Here is a 25,912-nt window from a genome sequence, read left to right on the forward strand (position 1 = left end):
CACCAATTAGCGCAGAACAAACGCGAGCGCACACAGGCTTGTGTGTCCAACAAGCCATTGTTGGCACGCAACTATTCCCAAGGTTGGGCTTCCTTTTCTTTTTCCTGAGATTTGGCGCGAGTGACGGAAGGGCTCGGAGTCACATGAATGCAACGCGTTTGATTAATGTCCAAGGGCTGCTCCTGCTGCGGTCTTGCAAGCCTCTTTGCTCTACGGAGGAGGCCGCTCATTTCCTTCAGGCAGAATCCCTCTTCCTTACTGGAAAAAGAGCTCTTACTGGTGGGCGGGAAGAGGAAAGTTGCTGCAGAGCCGGGGAGCCTGTCTTAGTCCCTGAGATGCCCTTTCCTTAAAGGAAGCGCGCGGGCGCTTGGACCGTTTTTATTTTCTTCGTCCGGGAGGGCGGATAGTGGGGGCCTTTTCCCGACTCCTGCCGGCCGCCTTAAGGAGAAGAGAGAAAAGTTCTAGCGGCGCTTCGTTTTGGGGAAGAGAGAAATAATGACAGAGGAAAGCAAAGGGGATGGGAAAGGCGAGAGCGGGAAGGATCCGGAGAAGCAGCTACGCCTGCGGGTGTGCGTTTTGAACGAGTTGCTGAAGACGGAGCGCGACTACGTGAACACCTTGGAGTTTTTGGTGTCGGTGAGTTACATCTCTCTCTCCCCCTCCCCTCCCCGGCCTTTTCCTAGCTTGCTATGCACGAAGAATTGCCCTTTATGCCCCCCTTCTCCCCTTTGCCAAGCTTGTCAGCCGAGAGCGGGATAATGCGAAGGTAATAAATCTGCAGGGTCTACTAATGTGAAATGAAAAGATGCCGCTTTGCCATTCTTTGAGGCCAGCAGCGTTTGCAAAGGAGCGGATGTCTTAAAAGCGCATCTTGGATTTCTGGTGGCCGTGGACAGTCTGACTTGATGTGTAAACAGGAAGAAAAAAAAAGTAACGTTTGGAGCAAACAAGCTGAAATCTGGGCTTCCTCCAAAAGGCCATTTCCTAGCAGATAACTTCGGAGCCTTGAGGCGGTGAAAAAGAAAATCCCGTTTGCTGAGTTTTCAGAGGTGTTAACTATGGAAGTTTAAACTTTAAAGTCTCTATATTCTCCTGTGCTCTGGTAGGGGATAACGAGAGAAAGAGTAAAAGTACAAAGGAGGTGGTTGATCTACACAGCATCTATGCAATATTAAAGCCACATGTACTGTAGCATTTGCCCTTTCTTCTCTTATTCCCCTTTGAAATCCTCCTACTCAAGTCTTCTTTTGGTAATGGTTGGTGACTGATTATTGAGGAAAAATAACATGGCAGGGAAATGCACTTAATTTACTGAACCCATTTAAGTTAATGCCACTTAAGATGGCCCTTTGTACATAAGTGTATGTGATTATTGTTTAATGATACTTAAAAAATACCGTTTCAATAGGTTTACTTTGATTAAGTCTGGGTCCAACTCTGAGGCTTAGATGCGCACACATCACAATAACCCAAAATTTATTTTTTAAAGTTTTGGATTAATGTGTGAATTTAGACATTGTATTTTACACTTGCAATTTAATCATATATAAGTCAGTTCACTTATTTGATTTACTTTGTGAACAGGTCTGAGTATGTGTTAAAAAAATAAAATAGATAATTTTAAAAACATTGATTTTATGTACTCCCTGGACAGTTTGTTTTTCTAGAATCAATATAATAGATAGAATATGGTTTTGCATATGGATAAAGTTGTCTATTTCTTGGAACAAAGATAATTTCAGGATTTATAAACATCAACTACATTATCTTCCAACTACAATATCTTCAGGACTTATTAGCTGCATAATTAAGAAGTAATCAAGTTATCTGGCTGATTCTGTAGCGTGCCTGCCATAATAGGTTTCACATTTTTCCTCTTCGTCCTCCCTGCTTCATCCTGTCTGAAAGGAAATATTTCAAATAGCAAACTTCCTGTTTAGTTTTCTGATATATGTGAACTTTCTGCTGATTATCATGTGAGAGAAAATGCTTAGCTTGTCTGCTGAAAATAACATGAAGTAAAATATGATCTATAAAATAACTTTGAAGTTTATTCTGGTAGACTGTGTACATCAATACAAATTGTACATCTAATTGAAAACATTCAGATTTGTCATTTGGTTTTACATGAAAGTTACTTTCGAGGGTTGTTTCTACTGGGATGAACATCGAAGCCCAGCTTGTTTTCACTGGATTTACATATTACACATCCTGATCTATTTCTTCACATTGTTTCTCTCATTTCATAGCTCTGTATGATAGGTTATACGTGGTCCACCACAGAGGTGGGTTGTTCCCAGTTTGGCCTGGATCGGGCGAACCAGTAGTAGCGGCGGCGGGAGGCTCCACCCACCCACCTGGAAGCTTCTGTGCATGTGCAGCAGTGTAGCGCGTGCACACGAGTAAACCAGTAGTAAAAAAAATGGGAACCCACCACTGGTGCACCAGCCCCAATTTTGTAGCTTCTAGACATTCTTCAAAATCACACAAATGAAATTTGGCACAGAAAGTGCCTAATTTTAGCACCATAGTTTCTCAACTTTTTAATGCAAAATATCAAATGTGTATAAAACTTAGTTACCATTCAAACTGTTCAGCTTTGCCCCAAACAGGGCAACTCTTTCATCCCTCTAGAGCAGTGGTTCTCAATCTTCCCAATGCCAACAGTTCCTCATGTTGTGGTGACCCCCAACCATAAAATTGTTTTCATTGCTACTTCATAACTGTAATTTTGCAATTTTCCGATGATCTTAGATGACCCCTGTGAAAGGGTCATTCGACCCCCAAAGGGGTCGCGACCCACAGGTTGAGAACCGCTGCTCTAGAGAGATGAGTGCTCATGCACCCTTCAGCCACTTAGAGGACAAACTGAAGTACAATGCAGATAACAGATTAACAGAGTTGGAAGGGACCTTATAGGTCATCTAGTCCACCCCCCCTCTCAAGCAGGAGGCCCTACACCATTTCTGACAAATGACAGTCCCATCTCTTCTTGAAAGTCTCAAGTGATGAAGCCCCCACAACTTCAAAAGGCAGGCTGTCCCATTGGTTGACTGTTCTCACTGTCACAAAGTTTCTCCTTATTTCTAGGTTGAATCTCTCCTTGGTCAGTTTCCATCCATTATTCCTTCTCTGGCCTTCAGGTGCTTTGGAAAATAATTTTGTGGCAGCCCCTCAAATATTGGAACACTGCTATCATGTCTCCCCTGGTCCTTTTCTTCACTAGACTAGCTATGCCCAGTTCCTGTAACCTTTCTTCATATGTTTTAGTCTCCAGATGCCATGCCCTCTTCCATCCCATTTTGACCAGTCCATCCATTATTACTTTCTGCTCATTTTGTTGGTCAGCTTTTTTTCATTTTCTATCCTCCATGAAATGATCAGACCCATTTTCTTCTGTATCTTTTGAAATCTCTTGCCCACATCACGAAACACATACAAACCATAATTTGGTTAGGTGTGGTATGTTTGGTATGTTATGTGAACTCAAGCACTGTGATTTCTAAACCATATGGATTAATGTACAAGTTTTCAAACTTTATGCTGCTTGGATGCCCTTAAATGAATACATAAATGGCTAATAGTACTACTGCAATTATGACTACTACCAATATTTATATGGATATCAATAGTTCTTTAGAAGAATTACACTTTCTCCAAATGTGTGAACTTTTTGGCACTATACTTTAGAAGGCTCAAATGCCAATTCCCATCAGTTCCAGTCAGCTGGCTGGAGATGGTGGGATTTGAACTCCTTCCCATACCAGGCAGCAAGCCAATTAAAGGAAAAAACTTCTGCTGAAGCCTTGTTCCTGGAGAGGCCAGTTAGTGTATAATGACTGGCTTCTGGTTTGCCTTCTTACATTCTCTCTGTTTGTGTGTTTGGTGTCCCTCTCCCAACCCTCCCTCCTAGTCCTCCTGGGACTTGGATTCCCCCAGACCACTGAGTATCTTGAGGCAGGCGTGGTTAGGGATGACTGAGTTCCTGATGGGTCTTTGTGAGTTATAGAAGAATTGTCTTGTTGTGATGGTGGTGGCAACGTTAGAGATTTGTGTCTGGACCTGGAATAAAGCATAGCAGAGTAAGGTGGGAAGGGAGGAGCTGAGTGGAGCAAGCAGGGCCAACTTGATGGTTGATGGGCAGAGAAGGATATGGTAGCAATTCAAGGATGGGCCATGTGTAGGCACATCAGATTGCTATTTAAAAACAGTCCTGCCATCTGGCATTCAGTTTCTACCCTCGGTGTCTGCCCCTGGCAGCTAGATCTTCAACGACCTTGGACTTCAAGGTCTTGCTTTTGAATACCAGTTCAGTGTATAAGAAAGCTGCCCTTACCCATGATTTTATTTTGGAGGAGAGTGCCAATTTTACCGGTATCTGATTGGGCCCTCCTAGGTTTAGAACTCTGTACTGGCAGGAAGAGCAGGATAAGAGGGAGTGAATGTTGTTATCTGTGAGTTTCAGAGGCTTTCAGAGTCTCTCCTCCACAGATAACCTGATGGGAGGCATTCTGGTTGAAGTTGGGATTCTCTTGGTCTATCACCCTTCATGCTGCCCCTAGCAGCATCTTGGCCTGAGCTGTTGATTTTATTCCTGGGTTGGCCATAGTCCTACAGGTTATTGGCGCTTGAACTTGCCATCTGGGCAAGCTCAGATGTTTATGCAGTCTATGCAACTATGGAACAGTCCTAAATCATTCGTAGCCAGACCCACATGGGAGGCCATACAATTATATCTAGTTTTTGTCTTGTGATAGCTTTTGTCTTGGGACAGTAATCTGGCAGTGGAAGATATTAGCATTATTCTTTTGTCATAAACAGATAACCTTCTAGCTGCTTTTCAGCATCCTTCACCCCTTCCTTCAGGAAGGCAGGGCCCATTTGATCAGTCCACTGCAAGAGATTTCTTGACCCAATAGGATTCCAGAATAAAGTTGTCATTTTCCCTGGTTTGGTTGAAGCCTTAGTTGCTGCCAGGAATGGGTGGGTAGCTGGGGCTGTGGATAATACATTTCTTCTGTAGCCCTTCCCTGTTCATAAATCCTTGGATGCACCTTGGTTTACCAAGGGGCTCTAGGAAATGAACACTGGAAAAGATGCCTTGAGCACCATTGGAGGAAGACTAGAAGTAAGTATGACTGGACACTGATAAAAGGCCATATTAGGGATTACCTCATGGCCATAATGGCAGCCAAATGTCAATATTTTTCTGTCCTTATTGTGTCCACTGATAGCCATCCAGAAATTCTGTTTAGGTTAACTTAATCCCTACTGTGTCATTCTGGAGATTATTTAGGCTGTTTGACAGATAATGTCATTCAGATTTATTTTGATTTGTATGCTGATTAGGCAGGACAGACTGAGGTACGTGGGCATAATTTGATGGTGTGATGAGTTTGAGCCAGTGATTCCGGAGGCAGTGGAGAGATTTTTCTTTGTGGTCAACCCAGCCGCTTGTTTACTGAATTTGGGCTGCTCTTGGTTTGCAAAAGTGGCCAGGGAGGGGACGCACAGTTGGGTCCAGACTGTGGTGTATCAGCCTCTCTAAAGGAAGGGATGGTACCTCTTGCCTTGAAAGTGGTAATGGTTCACCCTCTTCTCAAGATGCTGCCCTTGGACCCAGTACGTTTCTACAATTATCACTGGAGGATTGGCTTTTTGAGAAAGATTACTGGGAAGTTGGTCAGTCTTCAGCTAAGGAGAATCCTGGAGGAAATGGGTTATTTAGGCCAGTTTCATTCAGGCTTCAGGCTGAAATTTGTATTGAGACAACTCTTATTGATAACATCTGACAGTTGGGATGAAGATGGTGCCTTGATCTCTTTGATCATTAGCCTTCAGTACCATCAACCATGGTACTCTTTGCCGACACTCCATGGGTTGGGAAATGGAGGTACTGTTTTACAGTCGTTCTTTTCTCTTGTCTGAGTCAGTTACAGTGGCTGTTGGTTGGGAGAGCAGAGATCCCTCTCCAGGTCCCTCCTTTTTGGAATTCTGTAAATTTCTAGTCTCTATCCATTCCTTTTCAATATCTACATGAAATCATAGAATAAAGTCATACTGTGCTTTGGGTTTGGTATCATCAGTATATTGATGATACCCAAATACATCTTTCAACCCTGGGCCAGAATCTTAAGGCTGTCAAGATTCTGTCCTAGTGCCTGGAGGCTACGTGGGTTTGGATGGGAGGAATTTTATCCAATTCATTTGATTGTTGTAAGCCACCCAAATTTGTTGCAAGTGGGGCAGCATACAATGCATCCGCACCCTCACCATCCTGTTGGCACCAATGCTTTCAAGAGGCAGTGGTTGAGGCATTTTTTTTCCTGTGCACAATTCACCCTATGAAATTCCTTCTTCCCATCTTTGGGTCTTCTTTAAAAGAGCAAATGTTTCAGGGAGGAGAAGGTAGGGGATGGGGAGAACATTCTGAAGAGGAAGTAGCAAAAGAAGGAGTGATGGAAGGGAATGGAAGATAGCCCAAGGAAGCTGAGACAACTCTGAAGGCTGGGAATTTGTAACTTGTTTTCTTCCTGATATTCTGATCATTCTAGTTAGATTCAAGGCATAGCAAACAATCAAGCAGGTGCAATGACCCTCCTGAGAGGGAATGGGATGTAATCCTTGTAATTTCTTGGGAAAAGTTAGGGAGTCTGATACAGGGGAAATGTACTTCCTAAAGATATGCATGCGCTTTGCTTTGTAAGGAGAATGGCTATGTCACACTTGGAAATCTCTGAGGCTCTTGAAGAACTCTGAAACTTATATGGGTGGCTAAGGAAGAGAAATTGGGAGACGTGTGTCTAGCATGAGAAGTGGTAAAACTGGAAGAGGTTGAAGTACCAAGGCAGCAGGGGGACATTGGCTCATGGTACATTGGGCTCTCTGTTGATATGGAGACTAAGTTTGTTTGGGCCCTAAACAGATTCTGTCTGTTGCTTCTGCCATCTAGGACTTCATGCTGCTGAAAGCTGCTGATGGTGATGCTGAGAAAATGTGCCATTTTTGGCAGCAGTTAACAGAAGTGGAGATTTTAGTGCAGGGCTATCAAACTCCTGGTCCATGGGCCAGATGTGTCACATGTTGGCTACGCCCACACCCAGTTTAGTGAAGGAGAAAAAAGTCCTGATATGTCACATGACACTGCCATGAAGACATGAGTTTGACACCACTGCTTTAGTGCCTTGCTAGCTTCTCAGCTCTGAGGAAGTGCTTCTCAGAGTGCTCCTCATTCTTCTCTTCTCCTCATTTCCTTTATATTGGCTATGTGCCACATGCTATTGTCTCTTGCCTTCTTTCAGATCAGAGCTCTGCAGAACCTGCAATCTCTGTCTCTTTCCTTCTGACCTATCTGGACACCTAAAAACTCACAACCCCTCGGGAGGGGCATAGGACCTTCCCCCAGGGGATCATGTTCTTGTTCTGACCGAGCTCCCGAAACACAACAAACCCTCTGACATGAGCTCAAAAAATTCCTTTATTAGGAGTGTTGGCAGCCCCAGTAAAAAGTTTCTCTCATACGTTAACAAGTCCATCCGTCCAGAAGAAGAATAGTTGTCCACCACATCTATTCATCTCCATCCCCTGCCTTTTATCCTAGGGTGGGGCATCGCTAGCAGCAGTGATTCTTCCTTCCCCAGGATCGGCCCACAGCTTTCCACTGCTCTCCTCTGCCTTCCGCGCAACTGTTCCTCCTCTTTGTCATCAACCACCTCCAGTCCTGGGCCCAAAGGGGTTCCAACTCACAGGTTGAGAACCGCTGCATTAGATGCTGAAGATGCTTTTGACAAAATATGTAGACAATGTATGTTTGCTATATTAAATAGAGTTGGATTTCTTTTGAAATTCATAAAGTGGATCAAGCTATTATAGAATCACCCACATCTGAAATAAAGGTTAATGGTGTTTTCTGCTACTTTTCTGTTATTTAAAGGAATTGAACAACAATGTTGGCTTTTACCCTTGCTCTTTTATTATAATAATAATAATAATAATAATAATAATAATAATAATAATAATAATAATAATAATAATAATAATAATAATAATAATAATAATAATAATAATAATAATAATAATATTTATTTGATTAGCCGCACCCTCTCCCGAAGGACTCGGGGCAGCGTACAATAAAAACATATAAAATACAAATATAGACAGTACATACACATAAATATAGACGTATACGTGGAGGAGGTAGACAGATAAGTGGAGATAGAATTAAAATTGCAATTTAAAATCCCCTAAGTAAAATTATAAGATTAAAAACCCGTCAGGAGCGGTATGATCAAACTATGGTTGAGCCAGGCCAGCTACTTGGAAAAGGTGGGTCTTGAGCTTTGCACGGAAGGATTTTATATTTGTTTGGAACCCTTGGCTTGTGCTATTAGACAACATAGAAATTTAAGGACTAGTACATAATTTAGAACATAAAATGGCTTTATTTACAGATGATCCCACCCCAAGGACCATCTGTAAGGACCCACCTGGACTATTACAATTCCTCTCATCAGCTCCACTTTCCACCATGATAGTTGGTTCCACTAAAAGCAAAAGTGTTTTAGTCTGCCATTGCTCCTTGGAAGTCTCAAAAACTAAACCTTTTATAAGATAATATTGTCTTGAATACCTAATATATACTATATGACTACTGGATACCATAAATTCTATGTGTCATTATAGTTAATAGACTGATATTGCAACATCGGAACGATAAACATATGGCCCCATTTATTTAATGGACCTGATTACACTTGCTAATTTTGAGTGGGTTGCTTATAGATGGAGGCTTTGTATGGATAGGTGTAACGAAATATAGGTCTCGTTTATACAAAAACAGTAGGTTAAAAATGATAGTTACGAAAGTGTAATGTAATATACTGAATATGTGTGTGTGTATATGCACAAGTTGCAATTGACAATTATATACATAATTGTAATTGTTTACTGTTAAATGACACTATATATTTTAATTTTTAATTTTTTAATTTTGTTTTTGTTTACTTATTTTTAATCATTTGTTATGTTTTTTTTTGGTAATGTATGTACCTTTATGTTATGTTCATTTATTTTTTTTAAATTTGTTTTCTTAATTAAAAGCAATAAAATTATTCTAAAAATGTTTCCAGTAATGTCTTATTCTTTGCTTCATGTTTTTAAGGAAAAGCTCTTGTTAGAAGAAAAAATATAGGGGATTCAGTAAACATTTGCTAAATGTATTCTAAAAAACACTTCATGTTAGATACTTGTTCTAACTGCAGTGGTTTCCACCAAGGTCCTCTGTTCCGGTGGGAACAGAGGTTTAATCCTATTGGATTAAAGGGTCTGACAGCTCCCTATAAAAGGGCTGCTGTCAGACTCAACCTTCGCTGGATTGTTCTCACTTGTTGTACTTAATAAAGAGCTGTTGTTACCATTAAGCCTGTGCATGCCTATCCATTATCCAATCTAACACTGGTGATGAAGGAGGGATTGGAAGGCAACTAGGCGAACCAAAAAGAGCATAATAATCCAGCAAGTACATCTAACCTGGAGCTCAGCGCGGCTTCGAGCAGCCATTTTTGAGCGGCAAACTCAAAACGCCTTCAGAACACAAAATGGCCATGCACGCCTCACCGACTCCATATGACCCAGTCACCGAGCACTGGGACTCATACATGTTACGATTTGACTGCTTCCTCGAGGCAAACGACCTCATGGGCCTTTCTGAAGGCCTCAAGAAGAACATGTTCCTTGGATATTGTGGCCGGGAAATGTTCGAGATGGCGAAAGTCCTTGAGTCAACACCACTACAATCAGTCGCCTGGTCCATGCTCCAGCAGACGCTGAGGACTCACCATGCCCCCAAGCCGTCCAAGCACGTTCGCCGGCATGAGTTTAACATCAGGAACCAGAAAGAGGGTGAGACAATTAATGAGCACGTTGCGGTGGTCTGCGAATTCCGAGACCTCGACGAGCTGATTCTGGACCACATAATTTGTGGCGTGTGGGACATTAACCTACAGAGGAGGTTACCCGCTAAAGCTAACCTCACTCTGCAGATCGCCTTGGACGAAGCCAGGGCGTCCGAATCAGCCGTCAAATCTACTGAGACTGCAGCGTCAAAGCGATCCTCAAGATGCGTGAAAGAGTATATGCGTACATTGCGAGGCTGCAGAGCCCGAGAGCTCAGAAGGCGAGGAAGATAACAGCTGCTGCATGCGCAGTAGCCGCGCCCAGCCAGTATGCAAATTCAAACCGCATCTCCCGCCTTGCGTTAGCTGCGGTGGAGACCATGCCAGATCGGCTTGCCATTTCCGCAACGCAACCTGCCAGTGCTGCGAGCGAAAGGGGCACATCGCCAAGGTGTGCCGGAGCAAATTCCCTGCCACCATCTGGCAGCCTAGAAGCGCACAAAACCGCCAACAGAGGCCCAACCAAGGGGCCCAGCAGAAGCCACCATGGCACTCAAAGGGCGACAATAGAGTCACCTACCATACGTCAATCGGCAAAGTCCGCACCAGGCAGCCAAAAAAGCTGAAGGTTACAGTCCTGATCGAGGACTCTCCATGTGAGATGGAGATTGACACCGGGTTATCACTGACCATCATGCCGTGGTCTACCCTAAAACAGGCTATCCCTAGCCGAAGAAGCAGCATCTACTCACCCCTGATATCCGCCTACGAGATTACCAGAGAAACCGAGTCCCCATCGTGGGCCAAGGCACCTTCCAGGTGAAGTTCAAGCAGTTCAGTGGGAAACTCCCAGTGACAGTGGTCAGCTGCAACCTGCAGAGCTCCTAGAGCTAGATTGGTTCCAAGTCCTGGGCCTAGAAGTGACTGGTATCAATGCCTTAACAGACGATGGCGCTGAAGCCATCTTTAGGGATTTCGAGGACATCTTCGGCACCAGTCTGGGTAAGTATGTGGGGACTCCAATTTCCTTTAGTATGGACTCCAACAAAGCCCCAATAAGGCAAAAACCCAGGAGACTACCTTTTGCTCTCCGCCCTGAAATTGGCAGGGAAATTGACACGCTCGTAGGCCAGAGAATCCTAGAGCCGGTCGATCACGCACACTGGGAGACCCCTATAGTGATAACTGTCAAATCTGATGGATCTGTCCGCATCTGCATGGACTACAAGTGCACAATAAATAAAGCGCTACAACAAAGCGCCTACGCTGTACCCATTGTACAGCACCTCCTTCATTCATTAGGCCCTGGAAAATTTTTCACAAAATTGGACATGGTGCAGGCATACCAACAATTGCCTGTAGATGGTGCTATGGCGGAGGCCCAAACCATTGTGACACACAGGGGTGCATTCAAATGTCACTGTCTGCAATTCGGTGTTAGTATCGCCCCTGGACTGTTCCAAAACATCATGGAATGGCTTTTGCAGGGGATTCCAGGAGTCGTCCCCTATTTCGACGACATCTTGGTATCGGCTGCAAATGAGGAGCAACTTTTGAAACGTGTATGAACAGTTTTGGCTCGAATTAGAGACAAAGGCCTCCGTCTCAAAAAAGAGAAATGCCAAATTAACGTGCCAAGGGTTGAGTTCTTAGGGTCCCTAATCGATGGCTCTAGGATTCACCTGACCACACAAAAAATTAAAGCAATTCAGGACGCCCCCACACCTCGCAATCAAACCGAGCTGCAGGCGTTCCTCGGGCTCCTTAATTTCTACAGTATCTTTCATAAACAGAAAGCCACCGTTGCTGAGCCCTTACACCATCTTCTGGCTAAGAACGAAGTGGTCCTGGGGCAGAGCCGAGGCTGCCGCATTTGCCGCGGTAAACCAACTCCTATTGGCGGACTCCTTTCTGATACAATACAGCCAGAACCTGCCATTGGTGCTGACCTGTGATGCTTCCCCGTTTGGCGTCAGCACCGTCCTCAGCCACCACATGCTCAATGGAACTGAAGCCCCTATTGCATTTTACTCCAGGACCTTGTCTGCCGTTGCCCGTCACTCTGCTAAGGACTCCACTATCAAACAAATTTTGAACTGGGTGTGGAGGGGGTGGCCCAAGGGGCCTGTTGGGGCTGATTTCAAAGTGTATTTTGCCAAACGCGATGAGTTATCGGTTGTAAATGGCTGTTTACTGTGGGGGGACCGGGTCGTTGTTCTATTAGAGACTTTACACGTAGGGCATCCTGGAATTGTCAGGATGAAGTCTTTGGCTAGGAGTTATGTGTGGTGGCCTAACATAGACAGGGAGATCGAAAAATGGGTGGCTACTTGCACACGGTGCCAGGAGTCCAGACCAGCTCCCCCTGAGGCACCCGCTAAGGAGTGGGAGCGTCCTCAAGCACCGTGGTCTGGGGTGCACATTTACTTTGCTGGCCCAGTTCATGGCCAAACATTTCTCGTAGTTGTGGATGCCTACTCGAAATGGTTAGAGGTAGTCCTGATGACCTCCACTATGGCAGAAGCGGTCATCAAGGTGCTACGGAGACTTTTCTCCACGCATAGCCTGCCCGACGTCTTGGTCTCTGACAATGGGCCCCAATTCACGGCCATGCAATTTGAGACCTTCCTTAGCAGCTCAGGGAATCAGGCATGCCCTGGTTGTGCCATTCCATCCGGCCTCCAAAGGTCAGGCGGCGAGAATGGTGAGATCTGCAAAAGAGGCCCTCTCTAGGATGGGCCCGGGAAATTGGCAAACACGGGTTGACCACTATTTGCTAATTCAGCACATAACACCCAGTGCCACTACAGGGAGAAGCCCCTCCGAGGTCCCACTTAGACCGGCTACACCCCAATTATTCTGCCTCATCGCCCCCAGACTCCACAAGCAAGATTCGAACATTTAGCGTAGGGGATTCGGTATACGCCCACAACTACGCCGGGGGAACTCTGTGGATTCCTGCCACAGTGATAGGCATCATCGGCCCTCGCTCTTACCTCCTAGAGCTCGAGGACAGTAGGAATTGGAAAAGGCATATTGACCAACTCCGTGGCCGCCTCTCCAACTCCACTCTTAGACAACCAGAGGTAACTCCTGCACAAGTTAGCCAAAGCCCTACCCAAACGGAGCAAACACTCACTCCTTCCACGGCCAGCTCAAGCCCGAGGGTACCGGGGAACTTATCTGGTTATGTTGCAGGCCTGCAGCGAGCTCCGAGCGAACCGGCTCTAGAAGCTCCAGCCGCGGCCTATGAAAGGTTCCAGGAGCTTCCACCAAGCGGAGCTGCAGAACAAACAGGTCCGTCCGACCTGTCCAAGGAAACCCCTCCTACTGAACTGCGCAGGTCAGGCAGAGCTACCCAAAAGCCCGCCTTCCTGCATGACTACATAACAAGTAGGATTGTTCCATCCAAGAGGGGAGGGGTGTTAGATACCTGTTCTAACTACAGTGGTTTCCATCAAGGTCCTCTGTTCCGGTGGGAACAGAGGTTTAATTCTATTGGTCCAAGGGTCTGACAGCTCCCTATAAAAGAGCTGCTGTTAGACTCAACCTTTGCTGGATTTTCTCACTTGTTCTATTGAATAAAGAGCTGTTGTTACCGTTAAGCCTGTGTATGCCTATCCATTACCCAATTTAACTCTTCAAAGGGTAACTAATTTGACTGTTTATTTGCTATTCTAGGTCTGTGAAGTTGTGTGAATACAGCATAAACCTAGAGTGGGTTAAAAGAAATTAGCATGTCACGGGAAGTCTGTACTACAATTAGGAAAAATTAGCTTGAATCCAAAACAATCATGCTTTAGGTTAGATTCTGCCTGTCAGCCATGTTGCCTGAACATAGGAGATGATTTATTCTGTTGTTTATTTTTATATTTATTATTTCACCATGTATATTTTATATTTATTATTTCAACATTTCAACATCTCAAGTTAAAAAAACACCAGGAAAAATCAAAATACAATATACGAACACATAAAAGCATATAAAAACTATATAGGGTTAGCTCTCCTTACTACTGCAAACAGAGAGTAGATAATCTACAGTGGCCTTACAAAAAAAAGGGCTGATTTAACATTGCTTTAGCTTTTCACACATGCAAGTCCTATTTCATTGTCACAAGGGTTGTAATGTGGACAGAGAAGGAATGCAGATGAGCAGACTTTTTCTCACTGCGTTTAGGGTGGTTTTTAGGGACATTTCTCCCCCAAACAAAACCAAACCAGGAAATCTTTCCTTGTGTTTGTTGGGCTTTCTGCCAAGATAGATGCTTCCTGTTAAATTGCTTACCATCTAATGCTGGTTCAATATTTATGCAGGAGTAGTGTTAGACTGGGCCAAAATAGTCATGTGAAAGCAGTTAGTGGATACCTAAGTAGCTAATGAAGGGACGCGGTAGCTCAGTGGTTAAGACACTGAGCTTGTCAATCAAAAAGGTCAGCAGTTCGGTGGTTCGAATCTCTAGTGCCGTGTAACGGAGTGAGCTCCCGTTACTTGTCCCACCTTCTGTCAACCTAGCAGTAAAAATGCAAGTAGAAAAAATAGGAAGCACCTTTGGTGGGAAGGTAACAGCGTTCCGTGCACCTTTGGCATTTAGTTATGCCAGCCACATGATCAGTGGCATGATCATGTCCAGCTTCTTTGGACAGTGCTGGTTCTTCGGCTTTGAAATCAAGATGAGCACCACCCCCTAGAGCCAGGAACGAATAGCACATATGTGCGAGGGGAACCTTTACCTTTTAAAAGTAATTAACAGTTAAGATGACTTCTGCCACCTATAAGTTTATGAGAGCCACATATACATTTATATTAAATTAATTGTAAGAAGCATATTGCTTTCTGTCAGTATCATTTGCATCATTCACATTTTCTGCCCTGAATATTTCTTTGAAAGGTGGATATCAATCAAATGAATAAAATGTCCTAGAGCAGGCAAGATAAGCTTTCAATCATTCTTTGCGCTTCCCAGACTATTTTATTGCCTCTCTTTGTGATTCATATTAAAAGCTGTTCCTCGCAGCTCCTCTGAAATACTGTCCACTGGTCTTGGAATCTTTTGCAAAACTATACTAACATCTTAAAAAATGTGGCTCTCATTGTTGATTATTATCTTGCCACAGGAAGTATGCTGTCAAAATGTGGCACCCTCATATACAAAGGAGTTAAGGAAAAGGGCTGATGAATTGTCCCAATTTATTTCTCTCTCCTTGCACCAAATGTCATGAGACAGGAGGAAAACCTCCACCAATCACTGTCTTTAATGTGGAATGGTGGGGAGATAAATTTAAGGGAGGTTTAAGTTTTTGAAAACTTCAAATTATGTAGATAAAAAAGAGGCATAAGAGATTTTACATTTCTAATTTTTATCTTAGGACCTCATCACAGTACACCAGAGGTGGTATTCAGCAGGTTCTGACCAGTTCTGGACAACCGGTAGCGGAAATTTTGAGTAGTTTGGAAAACCTGTAAATGCTACCCCTGACTGGCCCCGCCCCCATCTATTCTCTGCCTCCCAAATCCCAGATGATTGGGAGGGAATGGGGATTTTTCAGTAACCTTCCCCTGGAGTGGGATGGGAATGGAGATTTTACAGTATCCTTCCTCTGCCACGCCCACCAAGCCACATCCACAGAACCGATAGTACAAACTTTTTGAATCACACGACTGCAGTGCACGCTTGCAGCCTGTAGCCTGCATTTAGAAGCTTTAATTTCCCAGTTGAAAACAAATCACTACTTCTACTTCTTCAATTCCAGTAGCCCATTCAAGCTTGTTCAACCAAAAGTTCTGTCGCTCTTTCCCTGAGCTACAAGCAGAAATAGTTTTGTCAAGTCCCTTTCAGCAGGATACGACCCAGAAAGAAAGATTCACAATAAGTTTCATTAATTAAGCTTATTGACAAGTAGCTTAGTTAATATAAGAATATTGGAAGTTGAATAATACGGGTAGTCCTTGACTTATGACCACAATTGAGTGCAACATTTCTGTTGCTAAGTGAGACGTTTCTTAAGTGAGTTTTGCCCCATATTATGATCTTTCTTGTCATAGTTGTGAAGTGAATCACTGCACTTGTTAAATTAGTAACACGGTGGTTAAATAAGTCCAGCTTCCTCATTGACTTTGCTTGTCAGAAGGTTGCAAAAGTTGATTGTGTGACCCTGGGACACTGGAACCATCATAAGTGTGAGTCAGTTGCCAAGCATGTGAATTTTGAACACATGATCGTGGGGATGCTGCAATGGTCCTAAGTGTGAAAAAGTTTATGTCACATTTTTCAGTACCATTGGGACTTAGAATGGTCACTAAATGAATTGTTGTAAGTTGAGGACTACCTGTACTCTAATACTCATTTACTAATGAATTCATTCAGGCAGAATATCTATGAGCGATGAACTTCTTTCCCAGAATGCAAAATCAAAGGACCAACCATTTTTTTCTCAGATAAGACTGATATTGAAACATAGGGGTTTTTTTTGGAAATATTTAACAGTATTAAGTATTTTAGTTTAATTTAGATTCCTTTGTAATATTTAATTTAGTTTAATTTAGGTTAGTTTGTAATATTTACATAATTAATTTTGATATCTGAATAAGAGATTATTTTTTCTGGTAATGTTTAAAAGCTTTTAAAATGTTATACAATACAATACAATACAATACAATACAATACAATACAATACAATACAATACAATACAATACAATACAATACAATAGTAGAGTTGGGAGGGACCTTGGAGGTCTTCTAGTCCAACCCCCTGCCTAGGCAGGAAACCCTATACCGTTTCAGACAAATAGCTATCCAACATCTTCTTAAAGACTTCCAGTGTTGGGGCATGTTTTACAATGTTTAATTGTTCAGGGAGTGATGAAGCAAATTTGGGCTAAATGGAAAGAGCATTATATAAGTATGCTGCTAGATATTATAGTTACATTTTACTGCACCTTTAATAAAAATTATTGAAAAAAGATTAAAATTTGAAGATACTTGTGTTCTTTTCCTAACCAGAGAGTTAGCTCCAGACATCAGGAGAGAAATTGGCAGCAAATCTTTTGAATTCTGGGTGATTCAAAAACTTGCAATTTTTTTTATTTGTTTAAAACATAAACCCATCCTGCAATAACTTGTTTGCTTTTTGTTTCTCAGATGCTGCCAAGATGTTGATTGTTTGCATCTGTATTTGTGCAGTTGTATATTGTTGCCAGCCAGGTGCTGCTATAGTCCATGTAGCGGTAGGATGATTCTACATCTTAGGGCATCTTGTCGATCCCTGCTTCAGTTTGATGACACTGCTGCCTTCCTTGGGATTTTCCACATATGGCTGAATGTTAGGAACGTTAGAGCGGAAGGCTGGAACTTCCTCTGCTGTTTGGTATGTTCAGCAGAGACAACCCAACATGACGATGGGGAGTATCCAGAAGGGTGCTGAGTTACTGTTTTCAGAAAGAGAGCAACTTTGTTTGCCTCCTTTAGGCTCCAACTCTCATCCTTTCTAGACAATAGAGAGGTTGAGCCCATTGAGGAAAGAGTGACTTGCACACAATGCACTGTCTTTTCCCTCCCTGGCCTGAGAGACAGGCGTTGGCTTTTGCTACACCAAATGAGGCAGATGTCTGGTTTCCTGGCATTAGCTATGTGCTCTCTCTTACCTTGCTGGTGACCATAGTGAACAAGGAATCTGAGTTGTACAAACTGGCCAAGGAACTATAACAGGAGCAAGATCAGCTCTCCAAAATGCATCTCATGACGTAATGGACAAAAGAGGATAGGTGGCAACTGTCCTTCCATAGTCCACTCTTGGAAGGGACTTGTTGGGCTCTATTCCAAATGCACATGGGAGGCATTCACCAAGCCCATGATTAAAAATAGCTTGACAAATAGGCTAGTAGTGAATAATGAAGTCCAGATTGGAGAGCTGTTTCCAAGAAAATAATGATTTCCATTAGGTTGCATAAGTCCAAGTTGACCTATGAGAACTTTGCTCATCAATGGATTTGGAAAGTAGATGGTATTGTAGCTGATTTGCAGGTTCAGTTTCAGGAAATAATTTTGCAAGCAGTTAGCCTCTCCATTATCACTGAAAATAACTGCTTCCTAGATGGACCATGGAAAGTCTATTAAAAAAAATAGAAAATCTCTATTTTAATGTAGATGGGCATATGCTATATAAGAGATAGGCTGTTCAATATAACTCTTAATAACAGGATCAATAATGAAGTCCACAGATGATAGCACACCAGAGACAAGATGCATTATTCTGTGACAGTATGAGCTGATCTGTAAAACAAATGCATTTGTGTTGATGGGGTTATTCTGAAAAATAGATGTTTTGAGAGAGAGTTATCAAGAGAATAATAAATAACACCTTTGTGAACAGAAGTATTTTCCCCTTTGCCACATGAATTATTAAGGACACAGGGGTTTTCAAATAACATAGAAATGGAGGACCAAATTTGTTATGTTAATACAATGTATTTTTTTAATCTATCAAGCCTTTTTCCTAATTTAAATCAAAAGGTAACTTGGAATTAAATTTACATTATGTATATTATTTATCTGTGTACATGTTCCACATCAACATTCTATAAACATTGTTCATAAAAGTATGAATAATTTGTATGGTAATTGATGACTATCTCATAGTTTTCAAAACTTCACCGTGTTTTGTGACTGCTTTAAATGGAGAGGAAGAACTTCAGATGGCTGTGCTATTTGATAAGGTTGTGTGATTTCCTTTTCCTTTGCTCCATAACATGCCATTTGTATGGCAGATGCATCTTGTAAATATAACGGAAGTTGAGGCACAATGACCATAGAAAGTCAAAATCTCTTCCATTTGCTTTTAGTTTGTACTGTTCTTAATTTGTCTATTGTGTGTGTGGGAAAAAATATGAATGAATATTTGGTGACTCAGAATTAAGTTTCAGTAGCACCACCTGTTTTCTGTATCAAATTAGAATTAGTTGTTTTTCTTCCTTAAAATAAAATACAATTAATTTTATGCAAAATAGAATCCATGTATTCTTAACTTTGGGTTGTAGTTCAACTAGAAACTGACAAACATTACACTGAGCCAGTGATAGTCCAAAATAATAATCTTGCACATTATTTCTTTCAAATTCTCTGTCTGTCTGTATATTTCCAATGTGACTAGAATACAAGTATGCATGTCTCTGTATGGTTTTTTAAAAACAATGTTTACAGGTAGTAAACCTGAACCATTAGTTCAGCAGCTGTTCAAAGTGGAGACCATGTTGAATGACTGCTACTTATGATCAATTCTTGACGTTCTACTTAGTCCAGAACCCCATGGTCATATGATACCAGTCTGGGTGTTGGGAAACTGGCTTATATTTTTGACATTGTAGCAGTTATGTGATCTCCATTTGTGAGATTACCTGCCAGCTTCCCACAGTTAAGGTGAATGTGGGAGCCACCACTGAAGTCATAAATTGCTCAGATAAGTCTCTTGCACCTAGCAGCAGCCACTCAGCGGGCCTCAAATCATTCTTATGTGCAACTACATATGTACCCTTCCTCACCTGGCAGCAGCTAGCTCCAGACCCCTTGTTTGTGTGTACCACTTACCTGCCTGCTGGCTGCTTGGAAACCGCCTGGGACTTCTTCCAACATGTTAAAAACAAGAAAAAAGTTAAGGAAACAATTGGTCCATTGCTAGGAGAAAGTGGCAAGAAGGTGACAAGCAACAGGGAGAAAGCAGAACTATTTAACTCATGTTTTGCATCTGTCTTTACACAAAGGGATAAAACAGTCCAACCTGTCAAAAGCAGCACCACAAAAATCAGATTAGGAACACAAATTGAAATAGGGAAGAAAATGGTAAGTGAGCACCTGTCTACCCTAGATGAGTTCAAATCACCAGGACCGGATGGATTACACCCCAGGGTTCTGAAGGAACTAGCAGACGAGATCTCTGAACCACTGAATTATATCTTTCAGAGATCCTGGAACACCGGGGAACTTCCAGAGGACTGGAAAAGAGCTGATGTGGTTCCCATCTTCAAAAAAGGGAAAAAAATAGATCCAGGAAACTATAGACCTATCAGCCTGACCTCAATACCAGGAAAGATTCTGGAAAAAATAATCAAGCAACGAATTTGCGAACACCTAGAAGCAAACAAAGTAATAGCCAAAAGTCAACATGGATTTGTCAAAAACAGATCATGCCAGACTAATCTTATTGCATTCTTTGATAATGTGACAAAATTAGTGGACCAGAAGAATGCCGTTGATATAGTTTACTTGGACTTCAGTAAGGCTTTTGATAAGGTAGACCATAACCTACTACTAGATAAAGTAGAAGAATGTGGGTTAGACAGCATCACCACCAGATGGATTCGTAACTGGCTGACCAACCGCACTCAACGTGTAGTCCTCAATGGAACTGCATCTACATGGAGGGAAGTATGCAGTGGAGTACCCCAAGGCTCTGTTTTAGGCCCAGTACTCTTCAACATCTTCATCAATGATTTGGATGAGGGAATAAATGGGGAACTCATCAAATTTGCAGATGACACCAAGCTGGCAGGAATAGCCAACACTCCAGAAGATAGGCTTAAGATACAGAAGGATCTTGACAAACTTGAACATTGGGCACTATCTAATAAAATGAAATTCAATGGTGAAAAGAGTAAGGTTCTACATTTAGGCAACAAAAACGGAATGCACAGGTACAGTATAGGTGGTACCGTGCTCAATAGTAGTAACTGTGAGAGGGATCTTGGAGTTCTAGTGGACAACCATTTAAATATGAGCCAGCAGTGTGCAGCAGCTGCCAAAAAAGCCAACACAGTTCTAGGCTGCATAAATAGAGGGATAGAATCAAGATCACGTGAAGTGTTAATACCACTTTATAATGCCTTGGTAAGGCCACACTTGGAATACTGCATTCAGTTCTGGTCGCCACGATGTAAAAAAGATGTGAAGACTCTAGAAAGAGTGCAGAGAAGAGCAACAAAGATGATTAGGGGACTGGAGACTAAAACATATGAAGAACGGTTGCAGGAACTAGGTATGTCTAGCTTAAGAGAAAGAAGGACTAGGGGAGACATGATAGCAGTGTTCCAATATCTCAGGGGTTGCCATAAAGAAGAGGGAGTCAAGCTATTCTCCAAGGCACCTGTGGACAGAACAAGAAGCAATGGGTGGAAACTAATCAAGGAGAGAAGCAACTTAGAACTGAGGAGAAACTTCCTGACAGTTAGAACAATTAATCAGTGGAACAGCTTGCCTCCAGAAGTTGTGAATGCTCCAACACTGGAAGTCTTTAAGAAGATGTTGGATAGCCATTTGTCTGGAACGGTATAGGGTTTCCTGCCTAGGCAGGGGGTTGGACTAGAAGACGTCCAAGGTCCCTTCCAACTCTACTATTGTATTGTATTGTACTTGCAACGTTCTACCACTTTCACCACTGACTTTGGTGTTGCATGCTGCAGAAATTGTGAGATGGGCCTTGATTAATGACCCACGATTCTTGCTTAACAATGGCAACAGGGATTGCCAGGATTGCCATTGGTATGTAATGTGATCATGTGACATGGCACATTATGACTGCATTGCTTAGCAACAGATATTCCAATTATCATTATTAAGTGAGGATTACCTGCTCAAATACCTAGCACTAAAATCTATTACATAATACTGCACTTGGGATTTAAATTATTATAGTAGTCTTGATACAGTAAAAGAAATTAGATATTTTGATACATTGAATGAGTAAATGTATTTTCAGGATATAGCAAGTCTATTGACTAAATTACTGTAAAATGGGTTAATGGATTAGGGAATTAACTAGAAAGGATGCAACTTTTACATAGTGCTCACAATGTAGTTTGCATTCTACAGCAGGGCTGTTAAATTTGCGGCTCATGGGCCAGATACGTCATGCTCTGGCCACGCCCAAGCCGGGTTTAGCGAAGGGAAAAAGTTGTAATATGTAATGTGACGCCACCATGACTATGCATGTTTGACGCCCCTGTGCTACAGGTTCATTGAGAGAAATTTCAAAAATTAAGAGAACGATATGTCTCACGCTGTTGAAAAATCTGTAGTTTCTTCTAGTCTTATGCAACTAGTAATCCTTGCTGCTTTCTAGACATGCAAGCCTGAGGTTTAACGAGTTGAAAAGAGATGCTTTAAGAAGTACTTAAAATAATTTAGAATGGTTGAAACATAAACATAGACTTTCCAAACTTTGATGTTGTTGTTTTATGTTATATTATCCAAAACATCTATGTTTTTATTTTCGACATAAACATAGATTTTCCAATGTCTTAATTTCATACATACAAGGATAGGATCTTGGTGTCAAGTTTCAACTCTGGCATCAAATAACAATTGTTATCTGCAATCCTTGGTAGTTTGTGATTCATGGTTGATGATTCAAAATCAAATATATCCCCCTCCCCCATGGACCTCTATGGAATTTCCAATGAGGACAGTAAAGATGAAGCCAACGTTGAAGCCTACCCATTAAGTCAGTAAATCCTAGCCTTGACCACAACTTTCCCATTGACTTTGCTTGATGGAAGCTAGCTAATTACAAACAGCTGTGGGACTCTGTAAGCGTTGTAAATGTGTGCTGGTTGCCAAGCACCTGAATCTCACTCACATGACTGCAGGGTTGCTTTGACAGCTGCAACTTGAATGACCAATCATAAGTCTCCTTTTTCAGTGTCTTTGTAACTTCAGTTGCTGAATGTGTGGCTCTAGATGAGGACTACTATATATATATATACACACATATTTACATGGAAACACACATCCAGACATGTTGCATTAGGTGAGGAATCCTTCTAAACAACCCCTTTAGATTTGCGGCCCATAAAATACATTTCTGAGTTAAGAAACAATTCTTAATTAAGCAGGTAGAAGGAAATGAGGTACATGTCATATACAATTTAATTCACACATCTGAATTAAAATTGTGTCAACTGAGACTTGTTTCTTTTGGTTGCAGTACAACTTTTTTCTAAATTCATGCATGATTAGATGTAGCATTCTTTTTTAAAAATTTATTTACAGCAACTGATTTATTTCACTGATCAAAGGACAATTATATCAAATATAGCATCAAGTATCACGTACAGTTTTTGAAGAACGTTTTGAAATACTATTTTTTATTAATTTCACAACATAGATGGTTTGTTGAGATACAATGATACAGTGAGGATCTTAGTAAGGATTTGATAAAATCTGAATAGTTTTGTTAATATTAACTTAGGGGATTTGTTTTGGAATGAAGATGAAGTATCCAGAATAAACATGTAAAATGAGCTTTATTACAAACTGAGTGGTGAATAATACAGCTTTCAGTTAAACATTTTCAGACTAAAAATATTTGTTTTTGATATGCAGATGTTTTAAATAATTTTCTAATTGTAAATGCATATTTCTGTATCTGCCCGTATGTTAATAATTGAATATTTCTAATATAAATATATTACTTTTAAAAATAAAGTTCAACTACACAACTTGTAAGGGAAAACCACCTATATTCCAATATGTATTGTAATCATCTATAAATTATGCAATACTTCATTCAGATTATTATTTAAGAAAGGGATATATTTTGCTTCACTGTATCATTGCTAATAGAAACCTTTATGTCAGATATTTGTATTTAAAACGCTTGCTTTCCAAAAAAATAACCTGTGTAAAAATTAAATTCAAGGAAGAAATAACTGTTGTTCATTAATCAAAATACAAATAAATAAATAAAATGAATTTCCCAATTTTCTTGTTTGTAGAGGAATGAGCAGTATTTCCCAAACATATTTTTATATTGAGAGATTTAACAGAATAGCAGAAGGGACCTTGGAGGTCTTCTAGTCTAACCCCCTGCTCAAGCAGGAAACCTTATACCATTTCAGACAAATGGTTGTACAATCTCTTCTTAAAAATCTCCAGTGTTGGAGCACCACAATTTCTGGAGACAAGTTGTCCCACTGATTAATTGTTCTAACTGTCAGGAAATTTCTCCTTAGTTTTACCTTGGATTTCTCCTTGATTAGTTTCCAACCATTGCTTCTTGTCCTGCCTTCAAATGCTTTGGAGAATAGGTTGACCCCTTTTTCTTTGTGGCAGCCTCTTAGATATTGGAACACTGCTATCGTTCACCTCTAATCTTTCTTTTAATTAAACTTGATATATCCAATTCTTGCAACTGTTAATCATATGTTTTAGCCTTCTGTCCCCTAATCATTACTATTGATCTTCTTTGTACTCTTTCTAGAGTCTCAGCATCTTTGTTATATTATGACAACCAAAACTGCAATATTCCAATATTTTGTGGTCTGCGTGCTTGTAGTCAGCGAATCATCTGTTGAAAAAAGAACTCAATGACCACTAGAAGGCAGCAAAAATTACAGTTTTCTATACAGAATCACTTTGCTGCTGTCTAGTGGTGATATAGATTTTTTCCCAACCCATCTGGTTAAGTGTGATAGTGGCTAGCATTTGGACAGCTGTTACAGCTTGACTTAAGAGATACTGGCTGCTTCTCATCACTGACAACTGGACAGAGAAGAGAAGAACAATTTTTATCCAAGTTAAACAAATACCATAATGCGGCCTTGTTCCTAATAATAGCACAACCTTTGAGAATTGATTTACCATTGAAAGAAGAAATTGTATCTCTATTTTAGTGTAATGTAAGAAGCTGAGCATGCTGCTCTTTGAATATTTTAGCCCAACAATGTGGAGACTACCATTTGGCAGCATTTTATCTTTGGTGGGAAGTGAAGTCTAAAACACAAAATCCTGGGAAAAAAACAACCATTGATGCATGCATGAATGAATAAGTAAGAACAGGAGCTCACATTGCAATTTTAGGCCATTACACAATATATGAAATTGAACAGTTTAAAAAATAGATCTGAATAAAGCAGAATTTTTAAATTGTCATTATCAGGCCATAGACTCATTTGCTGTATTGAAGTTTAGTGTTATACCAATGTATCTATGTCAACAATCATATCTTCCCATCTTAGCCAATGAATCAGTGAAGATATTGTTTGCTGGTTTATTATGTCTAAATCATAGCAACCGATTAGATTTAATTACGCCTAAACAAATCAACTTCAGCATTAGTTTATAATACATTAAAGTTAAAATTATGTATCAGAAATCCAGACTGACCAGAACTCCAGAGTGGTGTTTTCTGAGAAAAATGTGAGAAGTTCACATCAAGTCTGGTTCTTAGGGAGGTTCCGAAAAAAATCCTAAATGTTTAAATGAAAATTTAAGCAGAGTTACCAGATTTGGGTTACAAAACTTCAAATAATCAGTAGATGTCAGGAAAGGGAAACAGAAGTCTCAATTTGTTGCTATCTAATTTTGCTTTATGGTCCTAAATTCTAGTAGCCCTCAAATTCTTTAAATTTAAGAATAAACTAAATTATTAATGTATCTTAAACAAAAAAACTATCTTTAGATAGATTTTTACTCCAAAAGCATTTTATTAAAATAAATGTGATAAAATTAAAAACATCCAATTTAAATTTTAAGAAATCTGATTTTTTGATTTTTTAAAACAAATCATCGATTTTTATCCACCCTGAAGAAATAGTATACTGTTACATTCAAACAAGTTCGGATCTTAGATCTTGTGAGTAGATCATAATGGCACTAAAATTGGATGGAAATAAACAGAACCTACCAATAAAAAATAAGATTGAAGAAGCCAAGAGTTATACTAAATACAAAGTGATTTGAAATATTTCAATTATATTTCAATAAGCATAAATTAGCAAAATAAAGAGTTTTGGTCATATTATTTATTTTTCAATAAATGTACCATATGCCTGGAGAAGAACTGGGCTACAAACATACAAGTGGTATGAAGGTTGAGTGATAGGGGAGTCCCATTTATATGTACAATGAAGGAGGAAATCCTGCTATTTCTTCTAAATTTGTGTGGACAGTGTTACAAAGGATTTTTTCCCTTGAATTGTCTTCAAAAAGGCCTTGACATAATTAAAGTTACTCAATGCATTTCAGAT

At 40.9% G+C, this 25,912-nt stretch overlaps 1 protein-coding gene across 1 annotated transcript in view; it reads left to right on the forward strand.

Annotated features, from left to right (window-relative positions):
• Positions 1 to 245: 245 nt before the first annotated feature.
• Positions 246 to 25,912, forward strand: part of PREX2 (phosphatidylinositol-3,4,5-trisphosphate dependent Rac exchange factor 2) — a 119,722-nt gene continuing 94,055 nt past the window's right edge. Inside the window, exon 1 of the mRNA XM_081952422.1 lies at positions 246 to 636. Within this exon, the coding sequence (XP_081808548.1) occupies positions 496 to 636 (141 nt within the window). The 5' untranslated portion in view covers positions 246 to 495. The remainder of the gene's footprint in view (positions 637 to 25,912) is intronic.

Source organism: Natrix helvetica (assembly GCF_964273705.1).
Source record: "Natrix helvetica genome assembly, chromosome: 4".
NCBI lineage: Eukaryota > Metazoa > Chordata > Lepidosauria > Squamata > Natricidae > Natrix > Natrix helvetica.